Source organism: Mesoplodon bidens (assembly GCF_964165515.1).
Source record: "Mesoplodon bidens genome assembly, chromosome: 1".
Taxonomy (NCBI): domain Eukaryota; kingdom Metazoa; phylum Chordata; class Mammalia; order Artiodactyla; family Ziphiidae; genus Mesoplodon; species Mesoplodon bidens.
Window position 1 is genome coordinate 32,575,038 of NC_138176.1, and position 21,432 is coordinate 32,596,469.

The 21,432-nt window shown below is 41.5% G+C and overlaps 2 protein-coding genes across 3 annotated transcripts in view; both read left to right on the top strand.

The window, feature by feature from the left end:
- Nucleotides 1–12,391, top strand: part of TM9SF3 (transmembrane 9 superfamily member 3) — a 77,808-nt gene extending 65,417 nt beyond the window's left edge. Inside the window, exon 15 of the mRNA XM_081244055.1 lies at nt 8,208–12,391. Within this exon, the coding sequence (XP_081100181.1) occupies nt 8,208–8,275 (68 nt within the window). The 3' untranslated portion in view covers nt 8,276–12,391. The remainder of the gene's footprint in view (nt 1–8,207) is intronic.
- A 4,612-nt stretch (nt 12,392–17,003) lies between these two features.
- TLL2 (tolloid like 2) overlaps nt 17,004–21,432 on the top strand; it is a gene marked incomplete at its 3' end in the record, with an annotated part of 140,217 nt that continues 135,788 nt past the window's right edge. For both annotated transcript variants that reach the window (XM_081232006.1, XM_081232005.1), the window contains exon 1: nt 17,004–17,414. In XM_081232006.1, coding sequence (XP_081088132.1) covers nt 17,225–17,414 — 190 coding nt within the window. In that variant the 5' untranslated portion in view covers nt 17,004–17,224. The remainder of the gene's footprint in view (nt 17,415–21,432) is intronic.

Here is a 21,432-nt window from a genome sequence, read left to right on the forward strand (position 1 = left end):
CTGCAGTGAACATTGGGGTGCATGTGTCTTTTTGAATTATGGTATTCTCTAGGTGTATGCCCAGTAGTTGGATTGCTGGATCATATGGTAATTCTATTGTTAGTTTTTTAAGGAACCTCCACACTGTTCTCCATAGTGGCTCTATCAATTTACCTTCCCACCAACAGTGCAAGAGGGTTCTCTTTTCTCCACACCCTCTCCAGCATTTGTTGTTTGTAGATTTTCTGATGATGCCCATTCTAACTGGTGTGAGGTGATACCTCACTGTAGTTTTGATTTGCATTTCTCTAATAATTAGTGATGTTGAGCAGCTTTTCATGTGCTTCTTAGCCATCTATATGTCTTTTTTGGAGAAATGTCTATTTCGGTCTTCTGCCCATTTTTGGATTGGGTGGTTTGTTTCTTTAATATTGAACTAATTGAGCTGTTTATATATTTTGGAGATTAATCCTTTGTCCGTTGATTCGTTTGCAAATATTTTCTCCCATTCTGAGGGTTGTCTTTTCGTCTTGTTTATGGTTTCCTTTGCTGTGCAAAAGCTTTTAAGTTTCTTTAGGTCCCATTTGTTTATTTTTGTTTTTATTTCCATTACTCTAGGAGGTGAATCAAAAAAGATCTTGCTCTGATTTATGTCAAAGAGTGTTCTTCCTATGTTTTCCTCTAAGAGTTTTATAGTGTCCGGTCCTACATTTAGGTCTTGAATACATTTTGAGTTTATTTTTGTGTATGGTGTTAGGGAGTGTTCTAATTTCATTCTTTTACATGTAGCTATCCAGTTTTCCCAGCACCATTTATTGAAGAGACTGTCTTTTCTCCATTTATATCCTTGCCTCCTTTGTCATAGATTAGTTGACCATAGGTGCGTGGGTTTATCTCTGGGCTTTCTACCTTGTTCCATTGATCTATGTTTCTGTTTTTGTGCCAGTACCATATTGTTTTGATGACTGTAGCTTTGTAGTATAGTCTGAAGTCAGGGAGTCTGATTCCTCCAGCTCCGTTTTTTTCCCTCAAGACTGCTTTGGCTATTTGGGGTCTTTTGTGTCTCCATACAGATTTCAAGATTTTTTATTCTAGTTCTGTAAAAAATGCATGGGTAATTTGATAGGGATTGCATTGAATCTGTAGATTGCTTTGGGTGGTATAGTCATTTTCACAGTATTGATTCTTCCAATCCAAGAACATGGTAGGTATATCTCTCCATCTGTTGGTATCATCCTTAATTTCTTTCATCAGTGTCTTCTAGTTTTTTGCATACAGGTCTTTTGTCTCCCTAGGTAGGTTTATTCCTAGGTGTTTTATTCTTTTTGTTGCAGTGGTAAATGTGAGTGTTTCCTTAATTTCTCTTTCAGGTTTTTCATCATTAGTTTATAGGAATGCAAGAGATTTCTGTGCATTAATTTTGTATCCTGCAACTTTACCAAATTCATTGATTAGCTCTAGTAGTTTTCTGGTAGCATCTTTAGGATTCTCTATGTATAGTATCATGTCATCTGCAAACAGTGACAGTTTTACTTCTTCTTTTCCAATTTGTATCCTTTTATTTCTTTTTCTTCTCTGATTGCCGTGGCTAGGACTTCCAAAACTGTGTTTGATAATAGTGGTGAGAGCGGACATCCTTGTCTTGTTCCTGATCTTAGAGGAAATGCTTTCAGTTTCTCACCATTGAGAATGATGTTTGCTGTGGGTTTGTCGTATATGGCCTTTATTATGTTGAGGTAGGTTCCCTCTCTGCCCACTTTCTGGAGAATTTTTATCATAAATGGGTGTTGAATTTTGTCAAAAGCTTTTTCTGCATCTATTGAGATGATCATATGGTGTTTATTTTTCAATTTGTTATTATGGTGTATCACATTGATTGATTTGCATATATTGAAGAATCCTTGCATCCCTGGGATAAATCCCACTTGATCATGGTGTATGATCCTTTTAATGTGTTGTTGGATTCTCTTGGCTAGTATCTTGTTGAGGATTTTTGCATCTATATTCATCAGTGATATTGGTCTGTAATTTTCTTTTTTTGTAGTATCTTTGTCTGGTTTTGGTATCAGGGTGATGGTGGCCTCATTAGAATGAGTTTGGGAGTGTTCCTTCCTCTCCAATTTTTTGGAAGAGTTTGAGAAGGATGGGTGTTAGCTCTTCTCTAAATGTTTGATAGAATTCACCTGTGAAGCTATCTGGTCCTGGACTTTTGTTTGTTGGAAGATTTTTAACCAGAGTTTCAATTTCATTACTTGTGATTGGTCTGTTCATATTTTCTATTTCTTCCTGGTTCAGTCTTGGAAAGTTATACCTTTCTAAGAATTTGTCCATTTCTTCCAGGTTGCCCAATTTATTGGCATAGAGTTGCTTGTAGTAGTCTCTTAGGATGCTTTGTGTTTCTGCGGTGTCTGTTGTAACTTCTCCTTTTTCATTTCTAATTTTACTGATTTGAGTCCTCTCCCTCTTTTTCTTGATGAGTCTGGTTAATGGTTTATCAATTTTGTTTATCTTCTCAAAGAACCACCTTTTAGTTTTATTGATCATTGCTATTGTTTTCTTTGTTTCTATTTCATTTATTTCTGCTCTGATCTTTATGATTTCTTTCCTTCTAACTTTGGGTTTTGTTTGTTCTTCTTTCTCTAGTTCCTTTAGGTGTAAGGTTAGATTGTTTATTTGAGATTTTTCTTGTTTCTTGAGGTAGGCTTGTATAGCTATAAACTTCCCTCTTAGAACTGCTTTTGCTGCATCCCATAGGTTTTGGATCGTCGTGTTTTCTTGTCATTTGTCTCTAGGTATTTTTTGATTTCCTCTTTGATTTCTTCAGTGATCTCTTCGTTATTTAGTAACATATTGTTTAGCCTCCATGTGTTTGTGTTTTTTACATTTTTTTCCCTGTATTTCATTTCTAATCGCATAGCGTTGTGGTCAGAAAAGATGCTTGATATTATTTCAATTTTGTTAAATTTACTGAGGCTTGATTTGTGACCCAAGATGTGATCTATCCTGGAGGGTGTTCCGTGTGCACTTGAGAAGAAAGTGTATTCTGATGTTTTTGGATGGAATGTCCTATAAATATCAATTAAATCTATCTGGTCTATTGTGTCATTTAAAGCTTCTGTTTCCTTATTTATTTTCATTTTGGATGATCTGTCCATTGGTGTAAGTGAGGTGTTAAAGTCCCCCAGTATTATTGTGTTAATGTCGATTTCCTCTTTTAGAGCTGTTAGCAGTTGCCGTATGTATTGAGGTGCTCCTATGTTGGGTGCATATATATTTATAATTCTTATATCGTCTTCTTGGATTGATCCCTTGATCATTATGTAGTGTCCTTCCTTGTCTCTTGTAACACTCTTTATTTTAAAGTCTATTTTATCTCATATGAGTATTGCTACTCCAGCTTTCTTTTGATTTCCATTTGCATGGAATATCTTTTTCCATCCCCTTACTTTCAATCTGTATGTGTCTCTAGGTCTGAAGTGGGTCTCTTGTAGACAGCATATATATGGGTCTTGTTTTTGTATCCATTCAGCAAGCCTGTGTCTTTTGGTTGGAGCATTTAACCCATTCACGTTTAAGGTAATTATCAATATGTATGTTCCTGTGACCATTTTCTTAATTGTTTTGGATTTGTTTTTGTAGGTCCTTTTCTTCTCTTGTGTTTCCCACTTAGAGAAGTTCCTTTAGCATTTGTTGTAGAGCTGGTTTGGTGGTGCTGAATTCTCTTAGCTTTTGCTTGTTTGTAAAGCTTTTGATTTCTCCATCGAATCTTAATGAGATCCTGCTGGGTAGGGTAATCTTGGTTGTAGTTACTTCCCTTTCATCACTTTAAGTATATCATGCTACTCCCTTCTGTCTTGTAAAGTTTCTGCTGGGAAATCAGCTGTTAACCTTATGGAAGTTCCCTTGTATGTTATTTGTCATTTTTCCCTTGTTGCTTTCAATAATTTTCCTTTGTCTTTAATTTTTGTCAGTTTGATTACTACGTGTCTTGGCATGTTTCTCCTTGGGTTTATCCTGCCTGGGACTCTCTGTGCTTCCTGGACTTGGGTGGCTATTTCCTTTCCCATGTTAGGGAAGTTTTCGACTATAATCTCTTCAAATATTTTCTTGGGTCCTTTCTCTCTCTCTTCTCCTTCTGGGACCCCTATAATGCGAATGTTGTTGCATTTAATGTTGTCCCAGAGGTCTCTTAGACTGTCTTCATTTGTTTTCATTCTTTTTTCTTTATTCTGTTCCACAGCAGTGAATCCCACCATTCTGTCTTCCAGGGCACTTATCCGTTCTCCTGCCTCAGTTATTCTGCTATTGATTCCTTCTAGTGTAGTTTTCATTTCAGTTATTGTATTGTTCATCTCTGTTTGTTTGTTCTTTAATTCTTCTAGGTCTTTGTTAAACGTTTCTTGCATCTTCTCGATCTTTGCTTCCATTCTTTTTCCAAGGTCCTGGATCATCTTCACTATCATTATTCTGAATTCTTTTTCTGGAAGGTTGCCTGTCTCCACTTCCTTTAGTTGTTTTTCTGGCATTTTATCTTGTTTCTTCATCTGGTACATAGCCCTCTGCCTTTTCATCTTGTCTGTCTTTCTGTGAATGTGGTTTTTGTTCCACAGGCTGCAGGATTGTAGTTCTTCTTGCTTCTGCTGTCTGCCCTTTGATGGATGAGGCTATCTAAGAGGTTTGTGTAAGTTTCCTGTTGGGAGGGACTGGTGGTGGGTAGAGCTGACTGTTGCTCTGGTGGGCAGAGCTCAGTAAAACTTTAGTCCACTTGACTCTTGATGGGTGGGGCTGGGTTCCCTCCCTGTTGGTTCTTTGGCCTGAGGCAACCCAACACTGGAGCCTACCTGGGCTCTTTGGTGGGGCTAATGACAGACTCTGGGAGGGCTCACACCAAGGAGCACTTCCCAGAACTTCTGCTGCCAGTTTCCTTGTCCCCATGGTGAGCCACAGCCACCCCCTGCCTCTGCAGGAGACCCTCCAACACTAGCAGGTAGGTCTGGTTCAGTCTCCCCTGGGGTCACTGCTCCTTCCCCTGGGTCCCGATGCACACAGTACTTTGTGTGTGCCCTCCAAGAGTGGAGTCTCTGTTTCCCCCAGTCCTGTCGAAGTCCTGCAGTCAAATCCCACTAGGCTTCAAAGTCTGATTCTCTAGGAATTCCTCCTCCTGTTACCGGACCCCCAGGTTGGGAAGCCTGATGTGGGGCTCAGAACCTTCACTCCGGTGGGTGGACTTCTGTGGTATAAGTGTTCTCCAGTCTGTGAGTCACCCACCCAGCAGTTATGGGATTTGATTTTACTGTGATTGCGCCCCTCCTACCATCTCATTGTGGCTTCTCCTTTGTCTTTGGATGTGGGGTATCTTTTTTGGTGAGTTCCGGTGTCTTCCTGTCGATGACTGTCCAGCAGCTAGTTGTGATTCTGGTGTTCTCACAAGAGGGAGTGAGTGCACGTCCTTCTACTCCACCATCTTGGTTCCTCCTCTGAGATCTTTCTTGATTATCCCAACAGTCAATGAGGTATGGAGTCATGGGATTATGCAGAAGGTTACTTTTTTCTTGAATCTTTCTATAATATGATTTAAGGAAGCCCTGGAGAGGTAATACCTTGACATTTACAAAGAAAATGGAATTAATTTAGCTGAAGTTTTTGAACGCATTTCCTGTTGAAATTTCATCTTACTGCCTAACAGTCTTGGCACATTTCCAGTTCCCTGCTGTTCTGGCAATGTCCCAACATTTATTCTTTAAAGGGTTTATATGCCTTCAGTGTTAATTTGTGTTTTGGTGGGAAGGGAAACATTTCACAGTGGAAATGATTAAAATGTCATCATAATACAAAAATTATACATATGCATCAGGTTATGTTGCTAAAATGCTTTTTCAGTCAGTAATTGAAATGAAAATATTTGTTGATTTTTTTTAATGTAGGAAAAATAATTATGTTAAGGTGGGAAATAATTAGATATTGTTGTAGACTTTATATTTTGAGCATAGCATTTTAGTTTTAAAGGAAATTAAGTTTAAAAGTGTATTATTCCCAAGACATTTACTTTTCTAGAGCGCATATTCAGTATCTTCCTTTTATAAAGCCATATTTTTATAAGCTTATTCTTGAGATACTCATAAGATTAGGAAAAATGATACTCTAGGTTGACACTGTTTTGCTTTTAAGCATATCTCTGCTCAAAAGGGAGCAATGTTTTGTAAGTCTGGAAAACTGGATTTGGTTATTGGACTAGTGTTGTATTATGCCAGTTAAATTTTTGATTCTCCTTAAAATTTTATAGATATTTTAATAAGAATTCAGGTTTATTTTTATAAAATTGAATGGTGTTTTCTCTTACCTTGTAAGGACTTGTATATAATTATTTCAAAGTGAATTATCACTATTTTCAAGTATAGTATAATTATTTCATATTAAAAAATAAATGTCTATTCATTGCAAAAATAGGTTTGCTTTGTTTGGGTGGGTTTATAGTCCCACCTTACCCCACTTTTTTTCTGACATGAATCTTGGACCTCATGTTATTTCAACTGTAAATATTTCAGTGTGTGTGTGTGTATGTATGTATATATATGTGTATATATATAAAATGTGCAATGTTTATGTACTATATTATAATTATTATATAACTATAATATGGAAGAATGCAGTTATATAACATAATATATAATATTATTTCAGTATATATTCAATATATAAGTATAATTTATTAATATGCTCAAATATTCACTTAGTATTCAGATTTATCCCACACATCCTCATTTCTCTTTTAATACAGTTTGTTTGCATCAAGATCCAGTTTGCTCTCTTTTCCCTTGCAATTATTTAAGAAACTTGTGTTTTGGTTGGTTGGTTTTAATTCCTGTAGAGTTTTTCACACTCTGGATTTTGCTGATTATATCCCTAAGGTGTTATTTAATGCTTCTCTATGTACTTCTTCCCCCCATATTTTCTGTAAAGTGGTAGTTAGATCTACAGACTTGGTCATACTCAAGAATATTAATACTTGTCCAAGAATACTTAGCAGGTGGTTTGTGAACTTTCATAAGGAGGCACTTAATGTCTGGTTGTCTCTGTGAGGTTAGCAGCCACTGATAATTATTGCCTAGCTCAAATAAATCATTAGTGGTTATAATATTCTCGTTCTGTTGTTCCTTTTATATTTATTAGCTGGGATACTTCTCTAAGTAGAAACTTCCTTTTATCAGCCGTTTGGTTCCTTTGAGGTACAGTTTACATACGTAAAGGCAGAAGAGACTTATTTTTTCCTTGCATACACCAGTTGGGCAAATAAAAGTTAGTTCATAGGTGGATAGTTAGGTGTATATGTGTGTATCATTAACTCATGGAAGATTTACTTTTAGACTTTGAATAATGGGCTTAGATGGTAAATTCCTAAATCCAGTGGAGAATCTTCTCTATGATATGAATGACCAACTGTCTTGTTTTAAAGATCCCTTACTACTTGCTGTAAAGAACTATACAGTTAATTCATTCATTCAACAAATACTTATTGAGTATCTTATCATGTGCCAAGTACTTTTTTAGGCCCAGGAGGCAGAAACTTAATTTAACAAAACAGACAAAAACACCCGTGCTCTCTGGTGTTTTGGGTCCCATTTGAAGCTAATTATTCAGAAACTCGTGATCTGCTTACCTGTCTCTCTCATGCATGCCCTCAAATGCCTGCCTTTCTACCAATCACATAGCCTCTACAATTTAAACATAAAAAAAGAAGCCTCCTCTCTAGAGCTTCAAATGGCACTGGGTCGTGGTTCTCAGTCCTTCCCTGAGAGAATCCCCATTCACTTCTTACTGAATTATCCATAAGGTATCATGTGGTTTGGGGAACATGTTAATATTGTTTTAATGACCTAGAATAATCTATGCTTAAATTTTAAAAAAACATGTTTTTTTCATTTAACAAATTTTTGTCATTCTGAAATTATTCTTTATAAGAGATTATTTTAATTCATATAGTTCATAATTTCATGCATTAATTGATATTTAATTATAAAAATATTACATCAGGTCAAACTTGGTGTATTACAGTAACAGGTGATTTGCAGAACAAATGACACTATTTTAATAAGAGAGAATACTAACAAAAGATGTTATCTTGGAAAAAGAATAACTTTCCAGAGCAGAGAGCATTTAGTGTTTGTTTGTAAATGATGGATACTGCTCTGTATGTATTTGTTTCAAAACATCTTATTTTATCTTTACAGGAGCAATTGGTTACATGGGAACAAGTGCCTTTGTCCGAAAAATCTATACTAATGTGAAAATTGACTAAAGACCCAAGAAAACCTGGAACTTTGGATCAATTTCTCTTTCACAGGGGTGGAACTTGCACAGCAAAAAAAAGCGCAAGAAGAGATTTGGGCTTTAACACTGGGTACTTTGTGGGTCTCTCTTTCGTGGATGGCTTAAAGTAACATCTATTTTCATTGATCCTAGGTTCTTAACTGACTGCTTTCTCCAACTGTTCACAGCAAATGCTTGGATTTTATTCAGTAGGCATTACTACAGTACATGGCTAATCTTCCCAAAAACTAGCTCATTAAAGATGAAATAGACCAGCTCTCTTCAGTGAAGAGGACAAATAGTTTATTTAAAGCATTTGTTCCAATAAAATAAATAGAGGGAAACTTGGATGCTAAAATTACATGAGTAGAAATCTTCCTGGCACTAGTGTTTCTATGTTATTGAAAAATAATGTTCCAGAAAGATTAATTTTTTTCTCTTATTTTTACTGCCATCGTCAACTTATTGTGGGACATTTTTATATATTGAACCTGGGTTCTTTTTTGACCTGCCTTTTTTTTTTTTTCCCAATTCAACTGCATCCTTTTTTTTTTTTTTTTTTTTACAGAGAGAATTTAAAAATATTAAATCCTGCGTGTAATATATCTGCTGTCATCTTAGTTGGACCAACTTCCCATTTATTTATCTTAAAACTATCCAATTACATCTTAATTCCACCCAAAGAAGATACAGTCTGAAGATAGAGGTGTACTCTCTACAATGCAATTTATTGTACAGTTAGAAAGCAAAGTATTAAATGGAGGAGATATTTGTTTTTATTAAACATTTTGTGATTTAGATAAACTACATTTTAACTGAATGTCTAAAGTGATTATCTGCCCCCTCCCCCCAAGTTAGTCTTACATCTATCTTTTTTGGGTTTGAATGAAGGTTTTACATAAGAAATTATTAAAAACAAGGGGGGTGGGTAATAAATGTATATAACATTAAATAATGTAACGTAGGTGTAGATTCCCACATGCATTTGGATGTACAGATTGACTATGGAGTACTTTTTTCTGATATGATTGGTGTAGAAATGTGTGAATTTGGGTGGCTTTTTACATCTTGCCTACCACTGCATGAAACATTGGGGTTTCTTCAAAATGTGTGTGTTAATACTTCTTTTGGGAAGGGGGATTGTTTTCTTTGTTTTTTTCCTGAGACTCCTACAGGAGCTAAATTTGTAATTTAGAAACATTTAATTTTGTTAATCCTGTCTGGGGCACTTAAGTAACATCTAAAGCATTACTGCTTTAGAATGTTAAAATAAAACTTCCTGACCAAATTGTTTTGTGAAAATACATGTGTTTGCAATTTGAAGATATCTTTTCAAAAGGCAGTTACTGAATGCAGATTTTTTACTATACTATAAACCATGCTTTTCTAATACAGAGGACAATTACTTTAAAATCCCCAAACTTGCTTACATCTAGATTATCCAGTACAGTCACAAAGTGAATGAGAAGCCCTTTGAATGAAATTGTGGCACAAAATCTGTTCAGGTTGGTGTACCATGTAAAGTGGGGATGGGTAAAACTGGTTAGTTTACTAGGGGATGAGCAAATAAAGGTTATAGTTTTCTAAGAGAAGTAATTTTAATTTTGAATACATCTTTCTGGAACGATCCATAATGTGAAGTTTTCCTAGAACCATTGAGTTTCTAGTTTAATAGTTTGCTATGCAAATGACCACCTAAAACAATACTGTATATTGGTATTTTTAGAAAGACTCGAAACAGCTGTAATTTAAACCTTAATGTGAAACTCATGCCATTCAGAGTTACGTAAGGTGTTTTCATTACAAAATATGTTTCTATAAATTAAGAGACTGCATCCTAAAATGTAGCATGTAAGGACTATAAAGGGTGAAAAATTTGATTTCTTACTACTTAAGTATGGCTGACATGAACAAACAGAAATTTTATCAAAAGCTGTAGGGAAATCCTCTTCTTCAAACCAAAATATTAAGTGTAATCTACTGGTTCCTCCATTTTCTCTTTCTTCTCACACCTGCCTTTAAGATCTTATAAGAAAAGGAACTAAAAGTCAGTACTTGATGGTTTATATTATGTAACTTTTAAACTACTTGTAAAGTACTTATAAGAACATAGAGTCTGATAGATTGTAAATTGGGTGGCAAGCTTCTGTCTTAATAAAATGAAATTTGTTTCTCATGAATCTTGCAAGTAAGGTGTAGGGTTTTAAAAGAATGAGTGGCTTAGCTGCTTTCAGGTACACCAATTCTTTTACTAAATTGATCTGTACTTAAAGTCCTTTGGAATCTTCACTGAAAAATAATTTTCTAATTTCCAAATACATTAAGAGCTCCATTAAAATGAGTATACGTCACCTTGAAAAGTCCTTTAAAAAATTGGTTTTGGTTTATGGCTTCCTAGAGGGGCTGGGTGTGTGTGTGTGTCTCTTGAAGAAGATGTAATCCACAAATAGTTTAGCTCCCTAGCTCTCAGTTGTAGAATGGTAAAATATGTTATTTAAGTTAATTAAAGGGTAGGGTTTTTCCACTCCATAAATGCTAGTTGTCTTTCATTTGTTAACATTTGCTCAACTTATCAGCTGATGCTTTGAACACTCTCAAAAACTGGGGATTTGTATCCGTAAGCACGCTTCTCCTGAAATTTAGGTACATTAATAAGTGACATTGTTAATACATATATCCTAGTACAAGAGTAGGATAAGGTGGAAGTGTAATAGCTGGAAGGGTGGTAAAGCATTCTTTAGTATATCATGTTGGGCTCCTAGATTGTGCTGAGTTCGCCCATAAATTGAGCCCCACGCCCTTAGAATTCATTATATTGTGGTGATTTCTGAACCTAGTGAACGGTATGCTTGAGTGTTTTCCATTGCGAGTGGATGGCCCTCTTTCTAAAGGCGGCTGCTGCAAATTCCAGTTCTTCCAAAAGCCACTTTATTCAGGGTTTATCCACAAATTGTATTCATTTCGATAAAGCTTTTGTTTCCTAAATGTTTATTGATCACCTTATGCCAAATGTCTTGCAAATAAATATTATTTTAAGATTTCCTGAATTTTTACAAATGTAAAAAAGAAAAAAAGTATTAATATCATTTGTTCAGGAAAAGCTATATACCGAAGGGCTTCTGTATATGAATTCTGGGAAAGAAAAGCCTATTTGTAACCTATACACTGCAGTTCCATCTGGGTTTTAAGTTTAGATTTCAGCGTGTCTTAGTGCTTCATTCTGTTGATTTATTGGAACACGTAATAAATAGGAGTAGTGACATATGAGAACACAAGTATTAATGTTTTATATCTTCATAAAAATTGCTTACTTATGAAGCTATATTTTAGCAATCGAGATGTTAAGGAGATCAGAGAAGTGAAAATTTATAAAGATTGGAAGTGTGTATAGAAATAGACTAGATTTAGAGGTAGGGTAGTTCAGAAAGTTGACGTATAGCTGCAGAAATTTTATAAAATTTAAATTCATTATGAGGAATAACTCTCGTTCTCTCCTATGAGCATTTTCTAAAAGCCATCTAATTTGACATTCTCTTTGGAACAGTAGGCAGAATTGTGCAAAGACAAAAGTAAAGTTTTAAGTTTCACTTAAAGTTATAAGTTCTTGTTTCACTGTATTAGGAGATGGAAATAAACTTGTGAAGAATGTTTACCTTGAAGTACTGGTGAACGAGTCTTGCTAATAATTGACTGATAAAGCAGCATTCTGTGTGTTAACTGTAATTCATCAGTTTAGGTCATTTGAAAGTTATAAACATTACAAGTAAGAGCTTAGGCAAGGAAGAAATAACATGGCATTCTATTTGAAGGACAACAAAGTATCTTTGGAAAAGCAGTCCCACTTGGGATTTTCAACTGTGTCAAACATGAATCTATAAATCCCCACAGAGTACAGACAATCGGTGACAGAGTTGAAAGGAAACAGTTAATGCTCAATGATTGCTTCCATTTTTGTACCCACCCGTGATTTGTGTAGGCCATATTCCAACTGGCTTTTTAGTAATAGAAATCCAGTGCAGTATAATGTATCACATTTGAAGTTCTAATCTCATCTGTTAATCTAACTGAAGTTGGATTTTTAAAAAGTAATAAAAAGTCAAATGTTCTTCCCTTGGATGCTTTATTTCTTTCCTTTTTGAAACAGGTGAACCAAGCATAAGGGATAACCCATTATTATTGGCACGCATATGAAGAGATTACTAATAGCTTTCCACAATTAAATAAAGCAGGGGTCAGCAAACTTTCTGTAAAGAGCCCAATAGGAAATATTTGAGGCTTTGAGAGTCGTACAGTCTCCGTAACAACTGCTCTACCATTGTAGCACAACAGCCATGGGAGAAAGTACATCAACTAATGAGCATGGCTGTGTTCCAATAAAACAAAAACAGCCAGTGGGCCATAGTGGGCTGACCCCTGAAACAAAGGATTTAAAATTTGGGATTTGGTTTTTCCCCCCAGCTTTATATTTTGAAAAAAAAAAAAAAAAGTACAGAAAATGGAAAGAATGGTACAATGAACAAGGTTTGTCTTTTTAAGAAATGATTTTTCTCTTTTATTATCATTCCTTTGACTTTCTTTATATACAAACTCTGACTCCTGCATTCAAACCCCACTACCCCTATGCCTGTCATTCTCCTGATTGGTAATGCATTGCATTTGTCTAGTACTTATTACTGTTTCACAACAGTTTCACATATGTTTTCTCACAAGTATCCTGTGAAGCTGATAGGGTAGACAGCTACATTTTATAGGTAAGAAACTAGAGCAGCTAAAGAGTTTCTTATTTTTAGCCCAGAAGTAATCAAAATTAGGGTCCTATTGTCTTGACTGGTGTAACTGTAAAATGGGGGTATCACCTCTCCAGCCTATGGAATAGATAATATTGGAAATATTGTCATAGAGATCATATCAGAAATGAGTGTTCTATACCAACGGAAGGGATTATTTTTATTGTACTACATCAAAATTAGTGGTTAGTTTCTCCAGGTCTATTTGTAATTTTTTTTCATCTTCGGTTTTTAACTAGTTATTTAAATTACTGTCAACCTCCTTGGTTCTTTTCTCCCCTTGATTTTATTACCAAACTCAGTTGACACATTTTATACTTGGCAATTCCTGTTAGCCAAATAGTTATATTGGTGCAAATTTGAGTTACTTTTGATCTCTTTAGTGAACACTTTTTTTGTCTGATTGGAAAACTAGGAGTATAAAGGAATCTGCTATACAACCACCTTCTGGATTTCAAAGTGAGAACTTTTATTAAATACCTAATTTACAGTTTAACATTAGAAAAGGGGGAGGGAATAATCTTGCATTGGGACACATGGAGTCAAGGTGGTAATGTAGTCTACAAACGTTTTTAAAGTTATTTGCAAAGTTGCATGCTTAAAGTGATAGGGGTTTCAAATTTAAAAAATGGAGGACATGGTTGTAGGGAGAACTTGATGTCAGTCATTTAAACTGGCCAATGTTGCAGTTCTTAGTGGCTCAATCTAAGCCACTAAGATTATGGGACTTAACCTTGGAGGTCACTGAAGGGAAGAGAGGGTCTAGAGAGTAAGACGTGGAAGGCGCGTTCCAAGTTGGAGTTGGTCAGACAGGTCCGCTGCAGGCTAGAGACCCAGAAGGGTAGGATAGACATAAATAGGTAAGTGTCATAGGTGTGGTAGCTGCAGTAATGGTGGCATGAAGATGCAGGCTGTGTGGTTATGAAGTTGTCCCTGGCAAAGACATGGAGGTGTGAAGCAGCAAGGCCCTGTTAGGATGACTGCAAGGTGTTTAATGCAACAGGAGTGGAGAGACGGAGGTGGCAAGAGCCAAGGCTGGAATCCATGTGGAAGGACGACCTGGTGGTGGATGGAGGACCTGATGTGCCACCCTCACGGGCTTGGGTAGAGGTTTCAGAGAGCCACAGAAGGTTTTCAACAGCTGCTAAAAATTGTAACAGTATTAAATATTTTTAAAACTCAAAGTACCGGGCTTCCCTGGTGGCGCAGTGGTTGAGAGTCCGCCTGTCGATGCAGGGGACGCGGGTTCGTGCCCCGGTCCGGGAAGATCCCACATGCCACGGAGCGGCTGGGCCCGTGAGCCATGGCCGCTGAGCCTGCGCGTCCAGAGCCTGTGCTCCGCAACGGGAAAGGCCGCAACAGTGAGAGGCCCGCGTACCGCAAGACAAAACAAAACAAAACTCAAAGTACCTTCTCAGTGGTCAGTTAATGTAAACTAAGAAATGAACCAGCAAATGAGAGTGCCCGCTTTACCCTGGAGGTTCTGCTCCCTGCCTTGGAGAAGATGGTGTATAGTAACCTGGAAAGGCACAAGGAAGGGTAAGTGGCCTCTGTGGAGTAGGTAAGGAGGATACAACTTGGTAGGCGTGGAGGCATTTGAGAGCTGCTGCAAGAGAGCCGTGTCACTCGGGGCAGAGGGGTAGAGCTGGAACGAGTTGAGTGGAGGACATCTGACTAAAGGGGGGGAAGCTTGTAATGACTTTCAGGTTTCCACAGGACCATGAGCTATGGGGGAGGAAACCCACAAACAATTATGAATGTGTTAATGGAACTGAGTTGAGTGGCTTTAGATCACAAAGCCTTTTATTCTAAATCTATCTATAGTCTTTTCGTGGGATTTAAAAGAATACATTTTAAAAGTTATTTGAATCCTGATTAAAGTTTAAAATACAAAAGTTAGTGAAATCAGAAACCATAGAACTGAGAAAAAAATATTAACCATCCCTTTCAATTGTTCCTAACTTTTCTGTACTATGACTCAAATAGTTTGTTGATTTGTTTGATAGCATTTAAAATAGCATTTAAACAGGGCTTCTGACATAAAACTGCCATTTGTTCATCCCAGAGCATGACTGTCTTCAAAATATTTGGGCAAAGAGTGTTGGTGAGAAGCCTGGCAGCTACGCATGAGGTGGGGATTAGAGGCAATAAAAGTTCACAACCTCAGTGTTTGCCCAAGAGGTTGCCTGTAATGTCTATTTTCCGGAGGAATTCCCTGCTAATGAGGAGGCCAGTTGGCTGTTTGCCTAGTGCCATCTGGAGACCTGGAAGTGTCACCGAAGTTTGTTAGGCTTTTGAGCTGTTGACTTTGTGGACTTCTCTACTGACAGGTGGTGATCTTCACTGGGTTGAATGCAGAGACCTATGGCGTTGGGTTTGACTCCTAGTGTTCAGGCAGAAATGATGTTCAACCCCTTCCCACACCTATTTAATGGCCACCTGGCCTTCCCTGCCATTTGGTGACATCCATTCCACCCACACACCCACCCCAGATTACTTCTTCCTGTCAGTTCTTGCCCAATCTGGCTCCATCCTGTATGTGCCCATTTGATGAAGACTTAGCATGAAGCAGGGTCAACTTGCATTTCTGAGGGCCCAGACAAAATATCCAGTAGCCCCTTTCCAGTGGTTAACTTTTAAGTCTTTACTGGTTTGAAGGACTTGTTACCCTACTTACTAGATGAGAAGACAGATGATCATAATGCAAGAAATTCGGAATCCTGTGTAAAGCCCAGCTCGGGGCTGCCTGTCAGCTCTTTTGTCATTAGTGGCTGTGAAACCATATAGAAATCTAAAAGGAAAGCTCAGTCCACTTTTTCTGCTTGCAGTTTAAGTGAAAAAAGATTCTACTGGGAGTGATGCTGAAAATCTCTACACATTGGTGTGTTTTACTTCATGACTGGGGCAATTTTGCTTGCATAGAAAGGTCTTTGAAAACTCTCTGTAATAGTACTTTTTATGTCTCTAAATCGAAATGGCTCAGTTCTGACAATTTTTACATTTAAGGTACAACGTAGGAGGGCGTTTCAAATAGCTCTTGATTATTCTCTTAAATTATTTGGGCATATGTTTTTAATTGGCACAAAATTAACCAGACTAAAGAAATTGGTCCTTTTTATTCCATCAAGTTAATGGTGAGTGGCTTATTTAATAAAACATGTCTGTAGTTTAACACAAATAGCACGTACAGCTGTTTGTCAATCTTTTTGCCTATTTGAAGCATCTTACACTGTTTTACTAAAGGATGGGGTCACAAAGAGGGGAAGTCCGTCATTTTAAATCATCCTTCCCTAAGCCACTCAAGTCACCAGCCACGCGTTAGGCTAGGTGGGCGCTGCAAGCAAGCGCCCTTCACGGCTGGACGAAGGAAGTTTGAGAAAGCTGAGAGGAGCGTAATCCTCGATTTATTTATTTATTTATTTTCTGCTCCGAAAGCAACCAGAGAGAAGATTCGCTTCATCCCTACAGAGAAACGATTGTCCGAAAAGCACATAGTGATTTGGTATCAGGGATCGCTCGCATCGGGTTCCTGGCCCTGAGCTCAGAGCTCTAACCACTGCCGCCTGCCTTCACTCACGTGTGCATCGGGGAGTTGCAAAGTGAGTTTTCAGAATACAACAAGGCGGGAAGTCCAGCCCTGATCTTCGGAGCAGCGTTTTGGGGGGCCGGAGGCGCGGTGGCGCCCGGAGAAGGGCTCCCTCGGCTCTAGGGCAGCGCGGCTGGCCCAGGGTCCTTGCCTTCAGCCTGTTCACCTCGCTCCCCTTCCTCCGAAGTTGCGGAGGTGCCGGGAAGAGGAGGGGCCTCGCCTCGGGCGCCCGAGTGATTGGCTGCCCGGGGCCCCTAGCGAGGTCTGTGCGGTCCAGCCCGGGTGGAGAGGGGCGGAGCGGCCACTGCTCCAACCACCGCCGCCACCGCCACGGTCGCAGCCGCCTCAGCCTCGGCCGCCGGGCAAGTAGCTCCGAGCGGCTGCTGCTGCCTGGGCGCGCCGACGCGGACCGCGCTCTGCTGGTTCCACACCCGAACCATGCCGGGCAGCCGCGCGTAATCGCCTCTCCCGGGTCGCCGCCGAGCCGACCCTGTACACCGTCCCCCGCTAGGGCCCAGATTTCGGTGCTCCCAACTCCCTCGGTCTTCGCCGGCCCCTCGCAGTCATGCCCCGGGTGACTGCGCTTGGGGCCCTTGTGCCATTGCTGCTGCCTCTCCTGCTACTGCTGCTGCCGCTGCCCCGCGACGCCTGGGGGCTCGGGGAGCGCTCGGACGCCACCTGGGACTACTCGGTGCTGGAAGGCGAGGAGAGCGCGGAGCAGCAGCTGGAGCATTACCATGACCCGTGCAAAGCCGGTAGGTGCCGCCGCCGCCGCCGCCGCCGCCGCCGGGGATGTCCGGCAGAAGTTTGTCTTTGAAATGCAAATGAGGTGGTGGGCAAGCCAGCTCAGCCGTGTGTGGGGCGGGTCTCCCCTCCCCTCCCCCCCCCCCCCCGAGATCCCTCGAGCTTCCCGGGGAAACAATGTCCCAGAGGGGCTGCTTAAATAACACTCCGACTGGGACGTCCCGGCCCCTGGTTTGCGGCGCGCACAGGGTGGCGGCCGCGGGAGCGTTCTCAAAGCGAATGAGGGCGGGTGCCCGAGGCCGAGAGGGCTCCCAAGGACTGGGGCGGGCGCCGGAGTCTCCTGACAGCCAGGTGGTCAACACGGGCCACCGTCGGTCGCGCTGGGCTGGAGCAGAGGAGCGGGAGCCGGGCTGGGCGCGGCGTTCTCAGGCTCACACGGTGTTGCTGGCTCCGATTTCATGGCATTTGTAAGTTTCACGCAAAGTTTCCCAAGATCTTGTGGTTACTCTTGGGAAGAGAGTATAAAAAGCGAAAAGCTTCACAGCAGGCAAAAAGAAAGAGGTAGACGAGGGGGAATGTGTATGACTCAAGTTGCCGCAAACTTCCCTGTAGCCCCCTCAGTGTGGTTGCGCCTGGGGGTCTCCCTGGGCCGGCGGAGATGGAAGCCGTCAGGTGCTCTAATCCCGCCAGGAAGCCGCGCCCCGGGACGCGGGGGTCTTTCTGGCGCACCTCGCGGCCTGGGCACTGCAGCTCCCGCTTCCCACTAACCACCAGCCGGCTTGTGTGTCCCAAGGGGAGCAGCTTCCGAGCCGGAATAGTTGAGGCGTCAGCCCCAGAAGGGCCCAAGCGCATGTTCCAAAGAATGCCGATGGATCTGGGACAGTTCCCAGCTGGCACAGAGGGATACTCACGCCCCGAGAGCGGACGGTCTCAGAAGCCCGCCGAGCGGCTCCTGGCCGGTGGCCAGGGGCCGCGGGTCCTGGTGTTTATCTCTAGGCAGGGTCCGGCCGCTTCACTTGGCGGCCCGCAGAGATGAGCGGACCAAGGGAAGCTCGCAGCCTCCATCTGCAGAAGGGCAGGGTGCTTTTCTTCCGGTTGATGAGGGAAGTGCCGTGCATGAGCCAGTGTGGCCCCGTTCCCTCACTCCCTGGAAAACTCTAGTAGCCTCAGTTTCCTCATCTGAATTGGGGACAGTAATTGTAGGAGGACTCAGATAATCTATGGGGAAGTTCTCTGCAAATGGAATAATTGTGATGACACTGTAATTATTTGTGTTGTTACTGCAGCGAGTGTGGTCCAGGCTGCGGGTTGGGCAGGTCAGAACTGGGTGAAGTCTGGGGGAAACCAGGTTCCTGGGAGGCCGGAGGACCTAGGAGAGTGTGAGACTTGAGAATCTTGTGAAGGTTGAGGATCAGACCAGGTTTGAGGGTCCTGGGCTTATGCTGCAGGAAGATTCCTCCAGTATAGCCATCTATTGCTGTACCTTGTGGGGCTTCTGAGTTAGGAAGGAGGGCAGAGTTGATTGCTGGCTAATTTGAGAGAATATCAGCAGGTAGTATGCCCTGACTAAGGTATCTCAGTTCCTCATGGGACCTCCGTCCTGACCAGGTTGAAGAGTCTCTGGAGCACTGAATATGCCCTTGCCTGAAATGAGGGGCACTGGGGCTGCAAAACTGGGATGGGGGCGAAGTGATCAGCCATCACCTGCACCTGTCAGGTCCTGGACTTTACTGGATGTGAACTGGGGCCTCTGGGAGGCAGTGTGGGCAGCTGGGGCCTGGGCTGCGGCAGCAATCAGTGTGTTCGGGAATGTATCGAGCACCTCTGGGATGCTGGGTGCTGATCTAGGGCCTGAGAATCCCGGTGAAAGACGCATAGTTCCGTCTGTGAGGGCTCTCCAGCTCCTGGTCTCAGCCTTGTGGAATAACACTAAAGCAGGTTTGCCTGTTGGGGCCTCATTTTTCTCCAATAATTTTGGACAAAATGCTAGATAACCAGGGCATGTGTGTTCTGTGAGTCTTCACAGACTGGACAGGATGGGCAGCAGGGCTGGAAAGTAGCTGTATGGTTTCAGCCAGCTCCATTCATCCTCCGCAGCCATCCTCCATATTCCCAACCCCTTGACCTCTCCTTCATCCATGCTGATGCTAAGAGTGACCAGAAGAGGGCGATGGCAAGGGAGACCTAGGGGAAACGTCACATCAGTCTACTCATGCTTCTGGAAATTCCCTGAGCAAGGGAACCGCCTTCTGGAAGGACAATAAGCAGTTCACCAAGGACTGGAGACTCAGTGTAAGAAAGTGCCTCTCGGCTTGTGGGGAACGCTGTCTTTCCTGGTTCCATATTCAAACCAAACCTTAAGGGGCAGCCTTTCCTCCTATTCCAGTCACATGCTAACTCCCTGACTCCTCCAGCCAGAAGTCCTCTGCCTAGGACCTGCCTCAGGGCTTCGAACCTAAAACACCTCCCACCTGTCCCTTCATGTGCTGGGGCGGGCGCGGGGTATGTCTTCATTCTGCTGTGGATGCAGAGTACAGACCGAGAGTCTGGGGTCTGTTCCTGGCCTCTCAGGAGCTGTGTTCCCTGGCAAGCCCCTCCTCTCTGGCCCTTAATTCCTCATCCATAGAGTGAAACTGTTGGACTAGTTAGGGTGGCAAACTGACAGGTCCAGGGAGCTGGCTCCCTTAGTCCACATCCGCCGTCTTGCCCTGCGCCCTCTTTACTCTTTGTGGGTGCTTGAGTTTGTGCCCCTGGCCCCTTCCTTCTCAGTATTCTATGGTTCTATGACCTTTGCTTCCAGCTCAGGATCTCAGAGGCTGAGCAAACGGGTCTGTGTTCTGTCATTTACAGTTTTACCATTTACACATTTTACTATTTACTCTGTCATTTACAAACTGTGTGTGACCTTGGGCAAGTCACTGAATTTCTCCATGCCTTAGTTTCCTTATTTGTAAATGAGGATGATTCCCAACAGACTAATGTGCTTAGGACAGTACCTGACGTGTAGTTAAGTACTTTATAAACAGATTTCCTAGAAACTTGTGAAAGAACATCTTCATGCTGACCTTTGAAGTAAGTTTTAAGGTGTAAGATTTAAATTTACTAGCAAACAATCTATTTGATGCTGTAAAAAGGGACGCTTTTAAAATCAGATGATTGTGGAGTGGGAGTGGGCCTGGGAAGCCCTCCTGGCCTGGGGCTGGTAAAATGCGTGGGACTTCCTGGGTGTGGTCTCTGTCTGGTGGTCCAGGGCTCTGCTGTTTGTTTTTCATCTGATACTGTAAGTGAGGTCAAGAGTTCAATTGACAGTAAATTACAAGACATCCTTCCAACCACCAGGGCCCTGAGAAAACTTTTGCAAAGCTTCTGAGGGCTTCTCCTGGTTGCTTGCCCTCACCCATAATTCTTTAGCTGCGTTCAGAGCCAGAAGCCTGGATTCTTGTCCTGACCCTGCCTCTTACTCTTCGTATGGCCTTGAGCAGGTCCTCCACGTCTCCATGCCTCAGTCTCCTCATCTGCAAAATGGGGGTGGGAACAAAACTACTTGCCTTTTAGGATAGACATAAGGCTAGTTGTAGCTGTACTCCTGAGAGAGCAGAGTCTTAGACAGGACTTGTGTGTAGATATATCATTTAGGAGGTGACCCCAAGGAACAGGGTGAGGGAGCAGGGCGAGTATGACAGGGAAAGAGGAAATCCAATGAAGGGAGTGGAATTGAGGTAGCTGCTTTAGGTGATGGGGCCATGTCCCCACCCGGCCCTTCCATAAGGCCTCCCATAATTATCTGCCCAGGGAATAGGAGGCTGGAGCATTTATCCAAAGGCTGCTGTCCTTCATTGTTTGCTCCCTTTTCCAGTTCCTATTCCTGTGTAAAAAACTACCCAAACTCTGTGGTATAGAACAACCGCCATTTTACTACGTTGGTGGGTCTGTAGATCAGAAGTTTGGAAAAGGCACAGCAGAAGTGGTCTACCTCTGCTACCCAGTGTCTGAGCCTCTGCTGTGAAGACTTGCAGGCTGGGGGTGACT